Source organism: Nelumbo nucifera, chromosome 1, assembly GCF_055504915.1.
Source record: "Nelumbo nucifera cultivar China Antique chromosome 1, China Antique-T2T, whole genome shotgun sequence".
Taxonomy (NCBI): domain Eukaryota; kingdom Viridiplantae; phylum Streptophyta; class Magnoliopsida; order Proteales; family Nelumbonaceae; genus Nelumbo; species Nelumbo nucifera.
Window position 1 is genome coordinate 30070249 of NC_142649.1, and position 16391 is coordinate 30086639.

Below are 16391 nucleotides of genomic sequence, written 5' to 3' on the forward strand. Positions count from 1 at the left end.
CTTGATAGCTCTTGTTTCTCAGATTTTCTTGTGGCTTTCTCCCATCAACTTTTGATTTATGACACTACAAATTAACTTTAGACTGAAAGGCATTTTTAATCGAATTTTCATTCTGCATGTCTCGCCTATTTTCATATGCTTCAAGAGAGCCCATTAATTCAGTTGGTGATAAAGTTTCTAAATCCTTTGTTTCTTCTATAACGGAAACTATTGCATCATATTTTTCTGTACAAGAAATTAGTATTTTTTCGACTATTTTCTTGTCAGAAATTATTTCCCCATAGGCTCTCATTTGATTTACTATTTCTTTTATTCTAGAATAGTAATCTTTTGCGGTCTCACTATCCTTCATCTTAAGATTTTCAAAATCTCTTCTAAGCTTCTGCAATTTAACAGTGCATACCTTGATAGTTCCTTGGAACTCCCCCTGCAATGTATCCCATGCTTCTTTTGTAGTTGATGCGCCCATAATTCGTGGAAATATATCGTCTGCCATTGCTTGTTGCAAGCAAAATAACGCTTGAGAATCATTTTGTTGACTCTCTTCTAAGACCTTCTTTTGGTTTGCTAAGAGAGCAGAAGTATCTTCAGGGATACTGAATCCTTCTTCAACAATTTTCCATAGATTTTGTGATTGAAAATAGGTCTTCATTTTGATGGACCAAAAATCATAATTTTCTCCATGGAAAATTGGAAGAGAAAGAGAAGAGCGGCTGGAATCGGTATTCATAATGGGTAGGAAGGACTACGCCCAGTGTTGATCAAACCTGGCTCTGATACCAGTGATGGTATATTTAACTTGAGATAAACAGATTAATTTGCAAATGGAAGGGAAAAAGTGGGTGTAGAAGAGTAGAAATATGATAGAAAGTAGCAAGATTTTTTTAGTTTCTCTAAGTAATACTTGTATCTCATTTTCAACCATAGGTGGGTGATCATTATTTATATTTGGGCTAAATGTTTTACAAAAAGGCGGTTTAGAAAATTTGGTTATTAAGTTGCCACGTGAGACTTTTAAAAACCAAGAGTTTTGAGTTGATTTTGGAACCAACTTAATACTATTCTCCATAAATGTGCAGCAACCGACTTAACAGTCTTGATCTTAGGGAATCTTTATTTCCACTTTTAAGTCATCACTCCAAAGTCCAATATACTCATGCCTTGTTTCTCTACATTATTTGCAATATGAATGAATGGTAGTTACCTACTTAATGGTCTTTTGACTCTCAAGGAACCATTCAACCTAAAAGCCTAAGCTGTTAGGTGAGGTCCAAGTATTTATTCTCTAACATGTTCTTCACTTGAAAAAATCTACTTGGCTTGAAGTGTGATGCAGTAGGGAATTCAAACTAATTGAGTAAACATTTACAAAGTTGGTCTTTGAAAACCTATCTTAGTACAAATAGGAGGAAAGTAGTATTTGATGTGGGAGACTATGTTTGGGCCATTTCAATAGAGCAACGCCTATCGATTGGGCAACATGGAAAGCTGGCACCAAGGAAGGTTGGACCATACGAGATAGTTGAAGTCATCAATGAGAATGCTTACAGACTAAAACTACCCAGCCATATACATACCCATGATGTTTTCAATGTCAAACACTTGGTATCATATGTTGGCAATCAGTCACATGATGATTTGATAATGAGGACGGATTCTCCCCAACTCGGGGAGGATCAAGCAGTATAGGAGAAGGTCAATAAGTTCTATGCATGTTGGGACCACTCCAAGACACATAAAGAAGCTTAGATGATGTCACTAATCCAATCGAGTAATCAATTACCAAGTTAGCGCCAATGTAGAACTTCTATTCTGGTTTGAATTTCTCAAGTTAGCGCTACCACGAAATTTCCATCTTAGTTCAAATTTACCAAAATAGCGCTAACACGGAATATCTATCTTAGTTCGAATTTACCAAGATAGAACTAGCATGGAATTTCTATCTTAGTCCAAATTTACCAAGCTAGTACTGCTATTCTAGTGCATAATTACCAAATTAGTATTTAATCATGATTTTCGAATTTTTGTTCAATTAGGACTTTCTTTTTGAAGAGTTTTAGTAGGATTCTATTATGGAGTGTTTTCATAGATTAGGAAGCTTTCTTGTAGGAACCATAAGGGTGTATGCCTATATAAAGAATAACTAGGGGAATGGTAAGGCAGTTTTTTATATTGAATTTTCTCTTAATTATTCAGTGAAGAATTCTTCTTCCCGGTAGTTCGACTTCTGTTCTTTCTTTTAAAGCTTTTCTCACGTGATTTTGTTTCCATACTGTGTCATTTAGTATCAAAGCTCATGTTTGATTATTCTTTAAATTATGGCTCCTAAGAAGAAACAGGTAGCTCAAATCATAGAGTAGGAACCCAATAACAAAACGCAAGGAGAGATAGCGGAGCTGAGAAGACAAGTCAAGGCACTTGCTCAAGAGTTGAAATCACTGTGAGGGGACAACGACTCCGGTGTAAGTATCTCCACACGTCCTCTTTCATCATCAGTGCAACAATTAGATTGACTGTAGTTGCGGGTGGTGACCAGAGATGGTGGGAAGCAGATCTCAAGGTTGAGATCCTAAAATTTCACGAAGGCATGACTCTAGAAGAATTCATGGATTGGATCTTCGTGGTAGAAGAAATCATTGAATTCAAGGAAGTTCCGAAAAATAAGATCGTGCCCTTAATAACCACTTGATTTAGATGACGAGTAGTAGCATGGTTACATCAATTGAAAGTTATGTGACAAAGAAGAGGCAATAAAAAGATTAAGACATAAGAGAAACTCAAGGCAAAGATGAGGTCAGAATTTTTACCCCATAATTATATTCATATACTTTATCAAGAATTACAAATTCTAAAGCAATGAATTGATAGAGTAGATGAGTATATAAAGAAGTTTCATCTGTCAGTAGCTTGGAATGCGTTAGCTGAAATGGAACACCAATTGGTGGCTAGGTATATAGGTGGGTTGAGACCAAATATCCAGGATATATTAAACCTATTTGACTGCTATATTGTTTCTAACCATAGAAAAGCGAAGCAGCCAACCTAACCAATTTAGCCAAACCCAAATTGATGTGGCTAGACCACCTCTACATAGTAATCCCAACTCGCCTCTAAATTCAACTACTCATCCATAGTCCTATAGGATTTACCAAAACCAAGGATGTTGGCTTAATCAAAACCAAGTGGGTTAACCTGGACTGAAGTGCTTTAAGTGTGGTGAACCAGGCCATAAATCTATTAAATGTGCAAAGAGTGATAAAAAAAGGGGGCGGTGTTTGTAGAAGATGAGGGTGAAACCCAATTGGAAGTATTTGACTATTCAACCCCACCTGTGTTTGAATGTTATGATGAAGAAAACTTAGAGGAAGAAACGGTGTATGGGGATGTGGGAGAGGCTTTTGTAATGCAGTGACCATTCCTAACTCCTAGGGGTGAATCATCGGATTGGCTAAGAAATAATATTTTCCACACCATGTGTATTATGGGTGGAAAGGTTGCAAGGTTTGCAATTGATAGCGGGAGTTGTGAGAATGTTATAGTGGAAGTAGCTGTTCGTAAGCTAAACCTAAAAACTCAACAACACCCTCGCTCCTACAAGTTTGCATGGCTAAAAAGAAAGAATGAGGTTTCAGTCACACAATAGTGTCTAGTGAGCTTTTCTATTGGCAATAATTATAGTGATCGTGTATGGTGTGATGTTGTATGCATAGACGTTTGCCATTTTCTACTTAGGCACCCATGGCAATTTAACCTCTACGTAGTCCATGATGGATGAAAGAACAACTACTCTTTTGAGTTTAAAGGGAAAAGGCTGACCATCACAAGAGACTATACCTAAACCAAAACCTGATGAGGGTTTTAGCCTTTTTGCCATGACTGAATTCACTAGCGCCCTAAAGGAGATGGGTGTTGCATATGCTTTAATTAATAAAGGGTTAGAGATAAAAGGTGTGGAGGTTCTAGAGGAGGTGTGGTCATTCTCTTCAACAATGTCTCTTGAAGAGAAACTTGTTGATTGGAACAAACCTCCAATCTATGATGAAAAACCAATTACTAAGAAAGAATATGCCATCATTCATTATGTATTTCAATATAATGGAGATAATACTTATCATCTTGGGGATTATGATCACATTGTCTATATGCATGTCTATGAAGATCCTTATTGGCAAGCACTCTTGCAATGATCAAAAAGGTCAATAAAAGAATATTCAGGTTCTATGAAGTTCAAGAATATACTTCTAAATTTAAGATATACAATGAAGAAATCATAATTTGTATTGGAGGCTTACATCACTAATTATCTATCAAAGGATTAATACTTATCATCTCGGGGATTATGATAACATTGTCTACATGCATGTCTACAAAGATCCTTATTGGCAAGTACTCTTGCAATGTTCAAAATGGTCAATAGAAGAAGATTTAGGTTCTATGAAGTTCAAGAAATATACTTCGAAATTTAAGGTATACAATGAAGAAATCTCAAATTGTATTGGAGGCTTACATCACTAATTATCTATCAAATGATTAGAAACAAAGAAGCACAGTGGAAGTGCAATAGCATATGTTGGTAGCCTCTCAACTGGTAACATGAATCCGAGATCGGATTCTCTCCAACCCGAAGAGAATGATGCAATATGGGATTTAGAACAATTGAGTAAATACTTACAAAGTTGATTTTGGAATAACTATCTTAATACATATAGGATGAAAGTAGTATTTGATGCGGGAGACTATGTTTGGGCCATTTTAATAGAGCAATGCCTACCGATTGGGCAATATGGAAAGTTGGCACCATGGAAGGTTGGACCATACGAGATAGTAGAAGTAATCAATGAGAATGCTTACACACTAAAGCTACCTAGCCATATACATACCCATGATGTTTTCAATGTCAAACACTTGATACCATATGTTGGTAATCAATCACATGATGATTTGAATTTGAGGAAGGATTCTCCCCAACCCAGTGAGGATCATGTAGTATAGGAGAAGGCCAATAAGTTCTATGCAAGTTGGGACCACTCCAAGAAACATAAGAAACTTGGATGACATCACTAATCCAATCGAGTAATCAACTACTAAGTTAGCGTCAATGTAGAACTTCTATTCTGGTTTGAATTTACCTAGTTAGTGTTAACACAGAATTTCCATCTTAGTTGAAATTTATCAAGATAGCGGCAGCACAGAATTTCCATCTTATTTCGAATTTACCAAGACAGCGCCAGCACGGAATTTCTATCTTAGTTCGAATTTACCAAGCTAGTACTTCTATTGTAGTTCATAATTACCAAATTAGTATTAGATCATGATTTTTGAAGTTTTGTTCAATTAGAACTTTCGTTTTGAAGAGTTTTAGTAGGATTCTATTATGGAGTGTTTTCATAGGATAGGAAGCTTTTTTGTAGGAGCCATAAGGGTGTATGCATATATAAAGAGTAACTAGGGGAAGGGTAAGACAATTTTTTATATTAAATTTTCTCTTAATTATTCGGTAAAGAATTCTTCTTCCTAGTAGTTTGACTTTTGCTCTTTTCTTTAAAGCTTTTCTCATGTGTTTTGTTTCTATACTGCGCCAAAGTGTGGATAAGAATAGGTCCATTCATACCTTGTATTAAAATTTAATTAATTATGACAAAGGGGATAATGAGGATCAAACACTAAACCACTTGCTCAAATAGGCTCATATACCATCTCAAGGAACCCTTCAACCTAAGAGTTTAAGGTGTTAGGTGAGGTCCTTGAATAGATTTTTGTTCTCTAACATTGATAATAATACGGTCAGCCATCATTTTGAGACAAATACAATAATAAAAGACATTGTTGTTCAAACAAAAGTCTTATAACCTTCTAAAAAATGGGATCTTACCCACTTAATGAACATCCAAAATGATAAAGGATGAAGTGGGATTCCTTAACAAAACTTCACCTTACAATAGAGACAACCCCATGGTGTTCAATGCAACAAAAGAGCCACCTGGGGGAGGGGGTCACCAAACCTAGCTAGACACAAACTCCAAATAACACCTTACAAGCAAGGAAATCTCAACAAAGCCCTCGATGACAAGGAAATGGCCTTTAAAACTTCCTTGTTTCTGCTAACTAAAACACTAAAAACTGTAGAACAATGCAACTCCACCTTGATCCTACTAATGCCCAACTGCTAGGCCCAATCAAGAACTGGTCTTAAGGCAAGAGCTTCAGCACCCTCCATCGAGTTTACCCGAGCTACCCCAAACCTCCAATAGAGAGCTGGCTTGCATGGTATGTGATTATATAACCAATGCCCACTTTTTCATAGTGGGCCCTGAAAGTTGCATCTACATTAACTTTTAGCACTTCCACAATAGAGAGGTCCACCTGGATGATCTAGCTCGAGCAACATCAGGACCACTTGCTTTTCACAATGCTCTTTCCCACAAGATGATGTCAGTAGTCAATCAAGGTGATAACCTACACTCAAAGGGTGACCAATTGAAATCATACCACCTTCGGATGATGTCAGAAGTCGGTATAGGTGATAACGGAAACTCTTAAATCTTATCTAGTCTAGTTCATCCTGATTTTAGAAGATTTTTTCATGAATCTTGTGGTTGTTTGAAGCTTCTGTGATTTTTTGTGGATTTTTTAAGGAAATATTTGCAAAAAATGTAGATTTCATGTGTAAGCTTGATTTGCATGTTTGGTGGATTTTTTCCTATAAAATCTAGTCTAATTGAGTCTTCTTATATTTTGGGAATGACAGGAAGTGGTTTTGCATTTTACTAAACCATAACATTCTTTTGGAAGATTTTATTCTTTGGAGTTTTACTAAACCATAACATTCCCACAAAGTTTTGCAGGTTTCAACCCCTTGTTTATTTCTCAATCGAGTTTTGAAATGTCCTCTTGGGTATGTTTTGTGCCAATTGGGTGTTATGTTTCTTCTTGATTGTTGAGAAACCCTTTTGACAAAGTATGGAATCATCAAAGGATGTTTATATGGGTTCTAATGTGCTTATAGGAAACATAGACACTTCTAATGGATTGATAACCACTATAAGACTTGATGGGACCAATTTTTTTAGAGTGGTCCCAATCGGCGAAGCTTACTATCTCAAGAAGATGTAAGTTGGGATTCATTATAGGTAAATAGGTGAAGGCAAAACCTAAAAAACCTAAAATTTGCAAAGTGGGAGTGGCACAACTCATTGCTAATGTCATGATTGGTTTGCTCAATGCAACCTCGTACGTCTCATAACTATATGTTCCTTTCCACTATCAAAGATATTTGGGATAGAGTTATTGCCCCCTAGTCCTAAGTTAATAATATAGCTAAGTGTATCAACTTTAAAGAGAGACTTGCGGTATGGATCAGGGAGATAAAATAGTGGCCATGTATTTTTCTTCTCTATAGTCTCTTTGGGAAGAAATGGATCACTTAAAGGCCTTGGAATGGAAGGATCTTAAAGATAGTGAGTAGTACCAGAAGTATATTGAGGATAATAAAGTCTTTGATTTCCTAACTAGCTTGAATCCTAAGTTTGATTTCAATAGGCAACATATTCTTAGTGTAGGCATTGCCTCTTGCTATCGCCTCTTCCTAGTGCAAGAAAAAGATAGTAGAAGGGCATCTATGATGTAACCTCTTGTGATTGAGTACTTAACTATGCCATCTATAAACCCAAGTCGAGCACTAGTAAGCATTTGTTATTGAGAAGGCTAACTATGTCATCTGTTAATATTACAAATAATCCAAAACATACTTAGGATGTAATTTGTGAATTAAACATCTATAAAAATGTAAAAGCAAAGTACTTAATGAAAGAATGGTAGGATCCATCTAATGGACGCCATAAAGGTTGCGGAATGGGTGGGCGAATTTCAAAAATTTTCCTACCTTCTCCCAACTGGGAATCATATTCCCTAAATTTAGAATACAATATTCAAGGATCCTACTTGAACCATAATCAAACCAGATCTGTACCAAAAGACAAATGGGAGGAATATACCTGATCCGGAGAAGCAGTATCTCCCAAAGTTGGTGTTCACACCCAAAGAATGCACCAAGAACCGTTCCTGCTGAAGATGACACAGCTGTGGATGGAACAGAACCAGCAGGGTGCGTCCTACACACTGGATCATTCACAAGAATCCTCTGGAAACACTAAACACTGAATCTTTTTAGTCTTTGTTGCAAGACTAATGTCAAGAACAGATTTCTTGACTTTCTATTTCTGCAAAGATCAAATCTTGCAAAGGTAGATGGCGGCGGCAGGAAGACAACTCCAAGGGCAAAAAAGGGCTGAACCGCTTCTTCTTCTTTCTCTGGAGTATGAATGAGATCCTATCTCAAATCGCAGGAGATATCCTATATCTCTTCAAAAGGTGGTTCGAAATCTAATGATTTCTCTCTCTTAGGGTTTCTCCTCCTTTCTTCTTGATTAAGAAACCTCCCAATGAGGAGTTATCCCAATCCAAATCAGTATTTGGATAGGGGATCATCTTAATCCTATCTGCAGATAAAGTTAGCTTACTCCTGATCTTATCAGGAGGTTACCATATTCAAATCTAATTTGAATTTGGTCTCCAAGAGTGGATAAGGCTAAAGGCCCAATCCTTTTACTAACATTAATCTCAGATTCGCCCCATGGATGGGTGATCATATCAGCCCATCTCAAAATGGGCTTTTGGCTCATTAAGTGTTCAGTGTCTAATTACTTTCCAATCTGTTGCCCAGTTGGGCTTCTTTGTATGGCATGGAACCCAAGCATTGATCTACACACCAGCCACATGGGTTCGGCCCAGCCTTTAATACAAGGCCTAGCCGAATTCACTGAAAAAACTCAATGAGCCCCCGAGTCCATCATATGGACCCTATGGGCCCAACACTTACATTAAGTGGTCCCTGGGCCAAGCCATCTTATAAAAACCCAGGGACTGTGGGTAGGTGCAAGATTAGCCCATCAGGTATTATCCTAAAAGGTCTTACACTTAACCTCTCAGCCCTTAATGATCAAGCACTGCCCGACAAGAGAGGACCTCTCCCTCGGCTGCAAGGAACAGTGCCGCACTCTCCTCTCACATGGATCCCGAGAATTAAAACCATTTGCAAACATTTTGAAACCGTACATATAAATATAAATATATTAATTTTGCAAAACAAAATTCCAATGATTGAAATCAACTGCCGACAGTTTGGTTTCCATCAGAGAGAGTGCATTCCCAATCATTACCCTTTGTCCGACAAAGTGGCTGATCCTGTCACGATCACCCACTCAGATGAATTCTCAAACTATCCAAACATACCCAGGTTTTGATCCCCGCTAAGGATCTCACTGATTGGTATATCAAAGACAGTCTGATCCGACACTTAGTGAAGTGTCATAATCGAGTCTAGGGGTCAGGTGTAACTTTCCAGTTTTGCCCATCTATCTCCAAGGTCCAGGGCAAGACTGGAAATCTGGTTCGGTTCAAGGATTCAAGTAATCCCATACTGCTTGTGCCTCGGGTCTTACCCTGATTGCTGAGACAGGCCATCCCAACACTTGGTGGCACACCAGCATCAGCCTTGGCAAGATAAATCTCCCCAGACTTATCCAATGGCTGTGAACATTTAAAACTAACACGAATCTCTATAAATGTCCAGTTTTAGGGTTTTACATAGAATTAAACCAAACAACATGAATCAAACATGCACTTTATTTATTTCCACTAAATAACAAAAGTACATCAAATCGGATTGAAGCTAAGGGCATACATAAACTGTCTAACACTTAAATGTTAGTAGCTAGCAATTAGTAGAAGTTAGTAACCAATGAAACTCTAAAACTACTGAATGTAAATATTAGTGTAGTCAATAGGGTTAATAAAGTTAGTAGCTTAGTAACTATACCTAGAAATATCTTGTAGTTTAAAAGAAAATAAACAATGTAAAGTGCAATGACCGCAAGATCAACAGATATTCAATTTTAAGTAGTTGGCTAAAATTTAGTAAATATGAATAGCAAAGTAACTACGAAATCTTGAAAGTAAAGAAAAGACAAAACAAGAAAACCATAGAAAGAGGCACATAGGATTTTTATAGAGATTTGATAAAAACCCCTTTCCTTTGTCTTGTACCTTAGATACCCTTTGAAGATTTCTACTAATACAACAAGATGGATTTTTAGGCACTAGCAAAGCCTTATAACCAATAAGACGTGTGAGTGCCTGCAATACCTTACAACAATAGGATTTGTGGGTGTTTGTACTACTTTGACAAAATTTGCGGGTACCTACCCAACCTAAATTTGTAGATCTTTAAGGTCTCTACCAAATAATGATTAGCCTTCAAGGTCCCAATAAAACCTACAATGGTATTCAAATAACCAAAACACCTATCACAAAGATATTATAAGTATAGCACAAGAAAGTATGATACAAAGTCTCTTAGTAGGTAGATATAAAAATATACAACTCAAACTATTTAGTTACGAGAGTTTGGACTCTAGATGCTTAGCTCAAAGAAGAGACACACAATAGATAGGTGGAACCGTGCAAGCTCTAGGGATTCTCAGTTTTTATTTTCACTTCTAAAACTATGGAAGCTCAAATATCTCTTTAAGAAATAAAGACTCTTGCTAACTTATTATCACAAAAACAACTAAAAACTATATACAATGATAGTACATGTTGTTTCACTTTCTTTCTTCTTTCTTGCTTTGAATCAATCTACGGACTTCTTTTTATAGTGGTTTTAAGAACAAGTGACCATTTTATAGATATTTAAGGACTTTTATTAAGCTGAGTAATGACTCAAAATGTCTCCAACATAATAAAAGGCTTGCTAAAGATAATAATAATCATTTAAGCCTTCAAATAGTCAAATTTCATCAAAGTAATTGACTACAATATCTTAGAAGTCTTTTATTAAACAAACAAAATGAATCTTTTTTCTACTCTACTCAATTAACTCCTACTAGTCAATCAATCAATATATGGTTTGACATAGCCTATCAAAGTCAGACGACTATATAGTTTTGTGTAGTCAATTACTACATATAGTTTGAGTATTTTAATGCCTCATCTGTCACAAATAGTTGACTATATCATGTATCTAGGACATTTTATGTCCCGATTGTCACAAGTAGTCAACTATATTAATTTTGGGTAATTGACTACATCATGGAGAAGAGAGTTGCAATGGCAGCCATGGGGAAGAGAGGAAAATGGAGGGGTGAAGGGATGAGAGAGAGAAAGAGACAGAGAGAGAAGAAACAAAGAAAAAAGAAAGCCTTGGAGAGAAGAGTTCTGAGGGAGAAAAACCATCACCCCGTTTACTGCTAGGTCTAAAGGTTCAAGAAAGTGAACAGTGTCCCCCAGAATTCGACTAGTTTGAATTGATTAGGGATTCGGGACGTATGTTAAAATTTATAGGAAGGGGGTGGCAGACTTATAATTTTGGGTATTTAGGGGTAATTTTGAGAGATGTGGGTCAAACCAGGTCTAAGGGGGGCTGAATGGTGGGGATTTTTAGGTCAAAGATTAGAGGGTTGAGATAGGTCCAACCATAGAGAGGGGTTTTGTGTGTGTGGGCCAGTGAGATTGGTTAAACTGAAATCTTTTTAAATGAGTGGGCAAATTGGGGTATTTTAGGCTAAAATTTGGCAAGGCGGGGTCTTAGGACATTCTAAGTTGATTAATGAGGTTGAGTTGGCTCAACTGGGCACAAATCAAGCTGATATGGAGGGGTAGTGGTTTAACCAACCTAGGGCTTTGAAATAGAATCTTGGTGTGATGAAGAAGCAAACAAAAATATTTTGGACTGAAATTTTACATGTGGGTATTTTAGGGTATCCAGGGTGTGGTGGAAATGTCTGATTGGTTCATGAGGGTCAAGATTGTAGGAATTTGGATCAACGAGAAGATCTGGAATAGAGCTTGGTTTGATGGAAGGGTAAAGGGGGAATTTTGGGTTGAAACTTTATTTTCCAAATTTTCCAAACATATCAATTTTTATCCCAAACCCTTCAATCTCTTTTTTCAAAATTGTTTTATTTTTCAGATTTTCTCTTCATATCAACCTCTCAAAGGTAAAGCTGCAACTTAGTCTTTTTATCTTTTTGTTTACAATGTTGTTTTCTCTGGAAAACAGTCACAATAGTAACTATATGAGTATTTTGGACATTTTCCTATTACTTTGTTAGAGGATTTTAGCAAAAAGAATCTACTTGCAACTATGTCAAAAAAATCGGAGGAGATGATTGCAATTGCCAAACTTCATGGCATCGCTTAGAATCTTCAGCAGAGGTTTTAGCAAATTACTCCAAAAATTAATTTGCTAATGAAAGTCATTTATATTAATTACAATTCATTGGTATCTATTTTTCTGAACGGCAATGGAAAGAACGTAGTTACACTCCTCTTTCTATTTTGTAATTGAGTTCATTAAAAATCCAAAATGCAGTCTTATGTTGCATTCATTTTAATTTCAAAGTTCCTACCAAAAGAAAATTAATTTCAATGCGGAGCATATTAGGTATCCCACATTGTTATGCTTTTGGTATTGTAATTAATTTAATATATTATGAGTTACCTGCACTAATAATCTTAATCATTCAATCTCTAACTCCTACTTCAAAGATTTTCTACTAAAGAATTTTATTAGTTATGACAATGCAATTTATTTTATTTTAGTCCCAAGCTTTACTCATTGTAGAAAAGGCTGCCATCAAAACATTTTATTAACATTGAAACAAGACATAATACAGTTTAGGCTGAGTTTGGAAGGAGTACAAATGCAAATATATAGAGTGCAAAACCTTATATTTTCTATTATTTTGTATGTATTTACGTTTTACATATTTGCATTTGTACTCCTTTCAAACTGAGCCCTAATAAGCACTTTCTGTAGCTTTTGCCATAAAAGCTATTTAGAAAATTCGACCACTTCATACATTGAATCATTTTTTTAACAGTCAAAAAACTAGTACAATTGAAAATAGACTTTTGGTGGCTATAATTAAGCAATTGAGAATATTAAAACAAGTTCAAGACTTTCTTGTTACATATAGTTTTTCCTTATTCTCTTAAGCTTTATATTGTTAAACCTACTAACTCAATGTTGGGTTTTAAACTGGGAGAGAATAGCTCTCTTTTTTGCCATAAGTCAAAATGGGGATGGTTTCTCGATATGAGAAAAATTGTAGATTTTGACCTTATTATCAGTCTTATGTTGTAAATCGAATCCTCAATTAAGGTCATACAATTAAATCTAGGTATTTATTAGGATATATAAGGCATTTCAATTGCATGAGACTTTCAAAGCCCTTGTGTTTGGTTTGAAGGGAAGAATAGGGAAATGGAAAGTTAGAGAAATCTTTACAAACCTTGTATAGATTTTCTACTTTTCCCTACCTTTTCCTTCAAACCAAACATAGCCTTAAACACTTCTTATAGCCTAAAGCTAGTTAATCTTAATACTTAGATATTGATATAGCAAGATTTAACCATTGCAGGTGTTTTTTCTGATGAAGAAGAAGAAGAAGAAGAAGAAGATGATGATGATGATGATGATGATGATGATGATGATGATGATGGTGAAGAAAAATGAGGAGCTATTGGCTTTTAACTTTCCATATTTTCAATAAAAACATAATCAGGATTCTGTAATTGCATTTTATCAACTTAATTCTCAATAGATACTAGTTGGTACCCTTGTGATTCACAAACTTTATTGAGAAATAATGAGAAAGGAGACTTATAACATTCTTAGTTAAGTAATTATTATAACTAAGCAATCGTAATATTATTGTAATTTTAGCAATTATATTGTTATAATTTTAATATTTTGTTAATCAAGTTTAATTTATTATTGACATAATCATTTTTAAATGAATATTAAATTTTAATTAAATTGAATTTTAAATTTTAATTTTGAAAGTTACAAATTTTTTTATTAACAATTATAATTTTGTTAATAAATTTATTAGTTAACTTTAAAAATTATTAATTAATATAATTACAAGTTTATTTATAATGGATGTAATTGTTTATAGCAATAAATTTTTTATTAAAAATTATAATCATGGTTTAGAAAACTAGACTGGACCGGCTGGTCAAACTGGTTGAACCATAACCTAGGGCTCTGACCAGTTTGGTCACACCCGAATAACTGGACTTGCTCAAAACCCATTGAAAACCGGTTGACCGATCGGTTTAACAAAGAAACCGGTGAACAGATCTTGGCTTCATGAAACCACCCGGGTCCATACATAAGTGAAATTTTAAAATATTGTTAAGAAAATTTGAACTCTAAGACTTTTTATTTTCATAAATTATTTATTTATTACTAATCCACCTCTTTACTTATGCCAATTAATGACTATTCAATTACATATTACATTATTATGCACATATTTTAAAGAAAATCTATACTACTTTAAAAGCACGAATAGCCTCAAGAATATTTCTGGAATTTTTTTAGGACAAAATTTACCCTTCCTTATTTAAGTTTATTGATAAAAAATGAGGTCTAAATCAGTTATTGATATTAAATAAGTTAAAAATAGGTAATTTTAACATGGCTAGAGCCATGAATTTTGAACGTAGCACCTCAGAACAGATTGAAGCTCTAGCTTTCCTTGAGGGCATCGGGCTCGCCATTGAATTACAGATCTCTTCCATCATTTTAGAAGGAGATGCGCAAAAGATAGTCTCTCAACTATTGAACCCCTCCTTAGTGGTTCCTTGGAGCATTCACCACTTGATAGCCGAGTGGAGTCTTTTGTGAAGTTTCTCTCTTTCTTCTGTCCCAATTGTTTATCATACGGGTAATTGTGTGGCTCATTCAATTGCAAAAAAGGCTTGTTCTTTGTCTAGGCCAAAGACTTGGTTTACCCCACCTAATTTTCTACTACTTGTACTATTTAAAGATGCAATGAGATAATTCAGCCTAGAGGCTTTTCAAAAAAAAAAAAGATATTCAATGCATTCAATTCCCTCTCATTAAATCATACATTTAAGGAATTAACTTGCATCAACCTTTATTGAATCATATTTTAAGGCACTTTCGTTTATTTTCATCATTAAATGCTATTAACTAAATCCATACATAATAAATTAATAATTCCAATAAAATATACTTAGAAAAAATAGTGTTTTCATCTACTAATGGTAAAAAATTAAACCATTTTGGGTTAAATGGGCCATCCATATTGCCACATTAAAAAATAAAATTCAATAAATAGATAAGATGCAAAAAAAAATATAAAAATTAAAGAAAAACATTTTTAACATCATATGTTTGACATGTTAAATAATAATAAGTGTGACAAATAACAAATGTTTTTATTAATGACCGAAATGGAACGTAAAATTTAAAAGGGCTTTTTACATAAAAAAATGAAGTGTGGCCATTTAGCTAAAAGAAATAGGTTTTCGAAAAAATAACCAAAAAGTGAGCGGGAGAATTTTTGTTTTCTTCTAGACTAAAATACCCCCAACTAAAAATCATATACGTCTACTTTCTCTCCCAAATCTCAGACCACGAATATCAACACTGTTGTGATTGGCATCGGCACTAGTCATTGCATCTATGATGGAGTAGACAACGCCAAGTTTCTCAACTTGTTCGCTGACTTGGTAGCTGAACAACGAACAGGGCTTATGAATTTCAAACCCAAAGCCATCTCGAATCGAAACCTTCTCGATCTCGTGGCCCCACACCAGCCTTAGCTTGACACCCGGTTGCACATCTAGAGTTTGATTGCGTCCAAGACATAGCTTGGTTGGTCTATAAGTACCCTTGAGAATCACTATCTCCAACCTCTATCTGCTCTGACAAAATCACTCTAACCGAACTCAAGAAGATTGCCTCGTCCACGAATGAACTTTCCTCCTCCCCTCACATGTTGTTTGAAGTACTCTCAGCTCACTTGTAGAGGAGCTAGGCTAGATCTCTAGATTTGCCAACAAACCAGACACTGAGACTACTCTTCAACGTCAACATTCAAGACCAAGTGAAGCTAGGTCATCATTTCTGTAGACCCAAACAAAAAAACAGTGACTCTTCATCCATCTCTATTCTCAGTTGAGTATAAACAATAACCAGAGATTATTAGGAGAATATCAAGTTGACGCAAGTTGCGATGAACCTGACTCTTGCAATAAAGCTACAGCTGTGATGAAGTTCACTCTCGGGAATGAATTTGTTCCCTTCCGTTGATCGGTTACGATTCAGTTACAGATCTGTTTTGTTTGTTCCTTTGTATTTGCCACGTAAGCATCTTGTAATAAATGTCTATATATACTTGATTATTTTAATGAAGATGAATCACTTTTTTTCTTCATCAATTCCGTGTCTCTGAGTTTTACATGGTATCAGAGCTATAGTTCCTCTCGGAAAATTCTGATTCTTGCAGAAAATT

At 35.4% G+C, this 16391-nt stretch overlaps 1 protein-coding gene across 8 annotated transcripts in view; it reads left to right on the forward strand.

Moving 5' to 3' along the window:
- The window catches only part of LOC148803075 (putative disease resistance protein At3g14460), a 34886-nt gene extending 21140 nt beyond the window's left edge, over nt 1-13746 (forward strand). For 3 of the 8 annotated variants that reach the window (XM_088896826.1, XM_088896827.1, XM_088896828.1), the window contains one exon: nt 13482-13746. In XM_088896826.1, the coding sequence (XP_088752952.1) occupies nt 13482-13576 (95 nt within the window). In that variant the 3' untranslated portion in view covers nt 13577-13746. Of the gene's footprint in view, nt 1-2330; nt 2978-13481 lie in introns of those variants that run through there. The other 5 variants (XR_016081464.1, XR_016081465.1, XM_088896830.1 and 2 more) reach the window with 5 other exon arrangements.
- Nucleotides 13747-16391: the final 2645 nt, after the last annotated feature.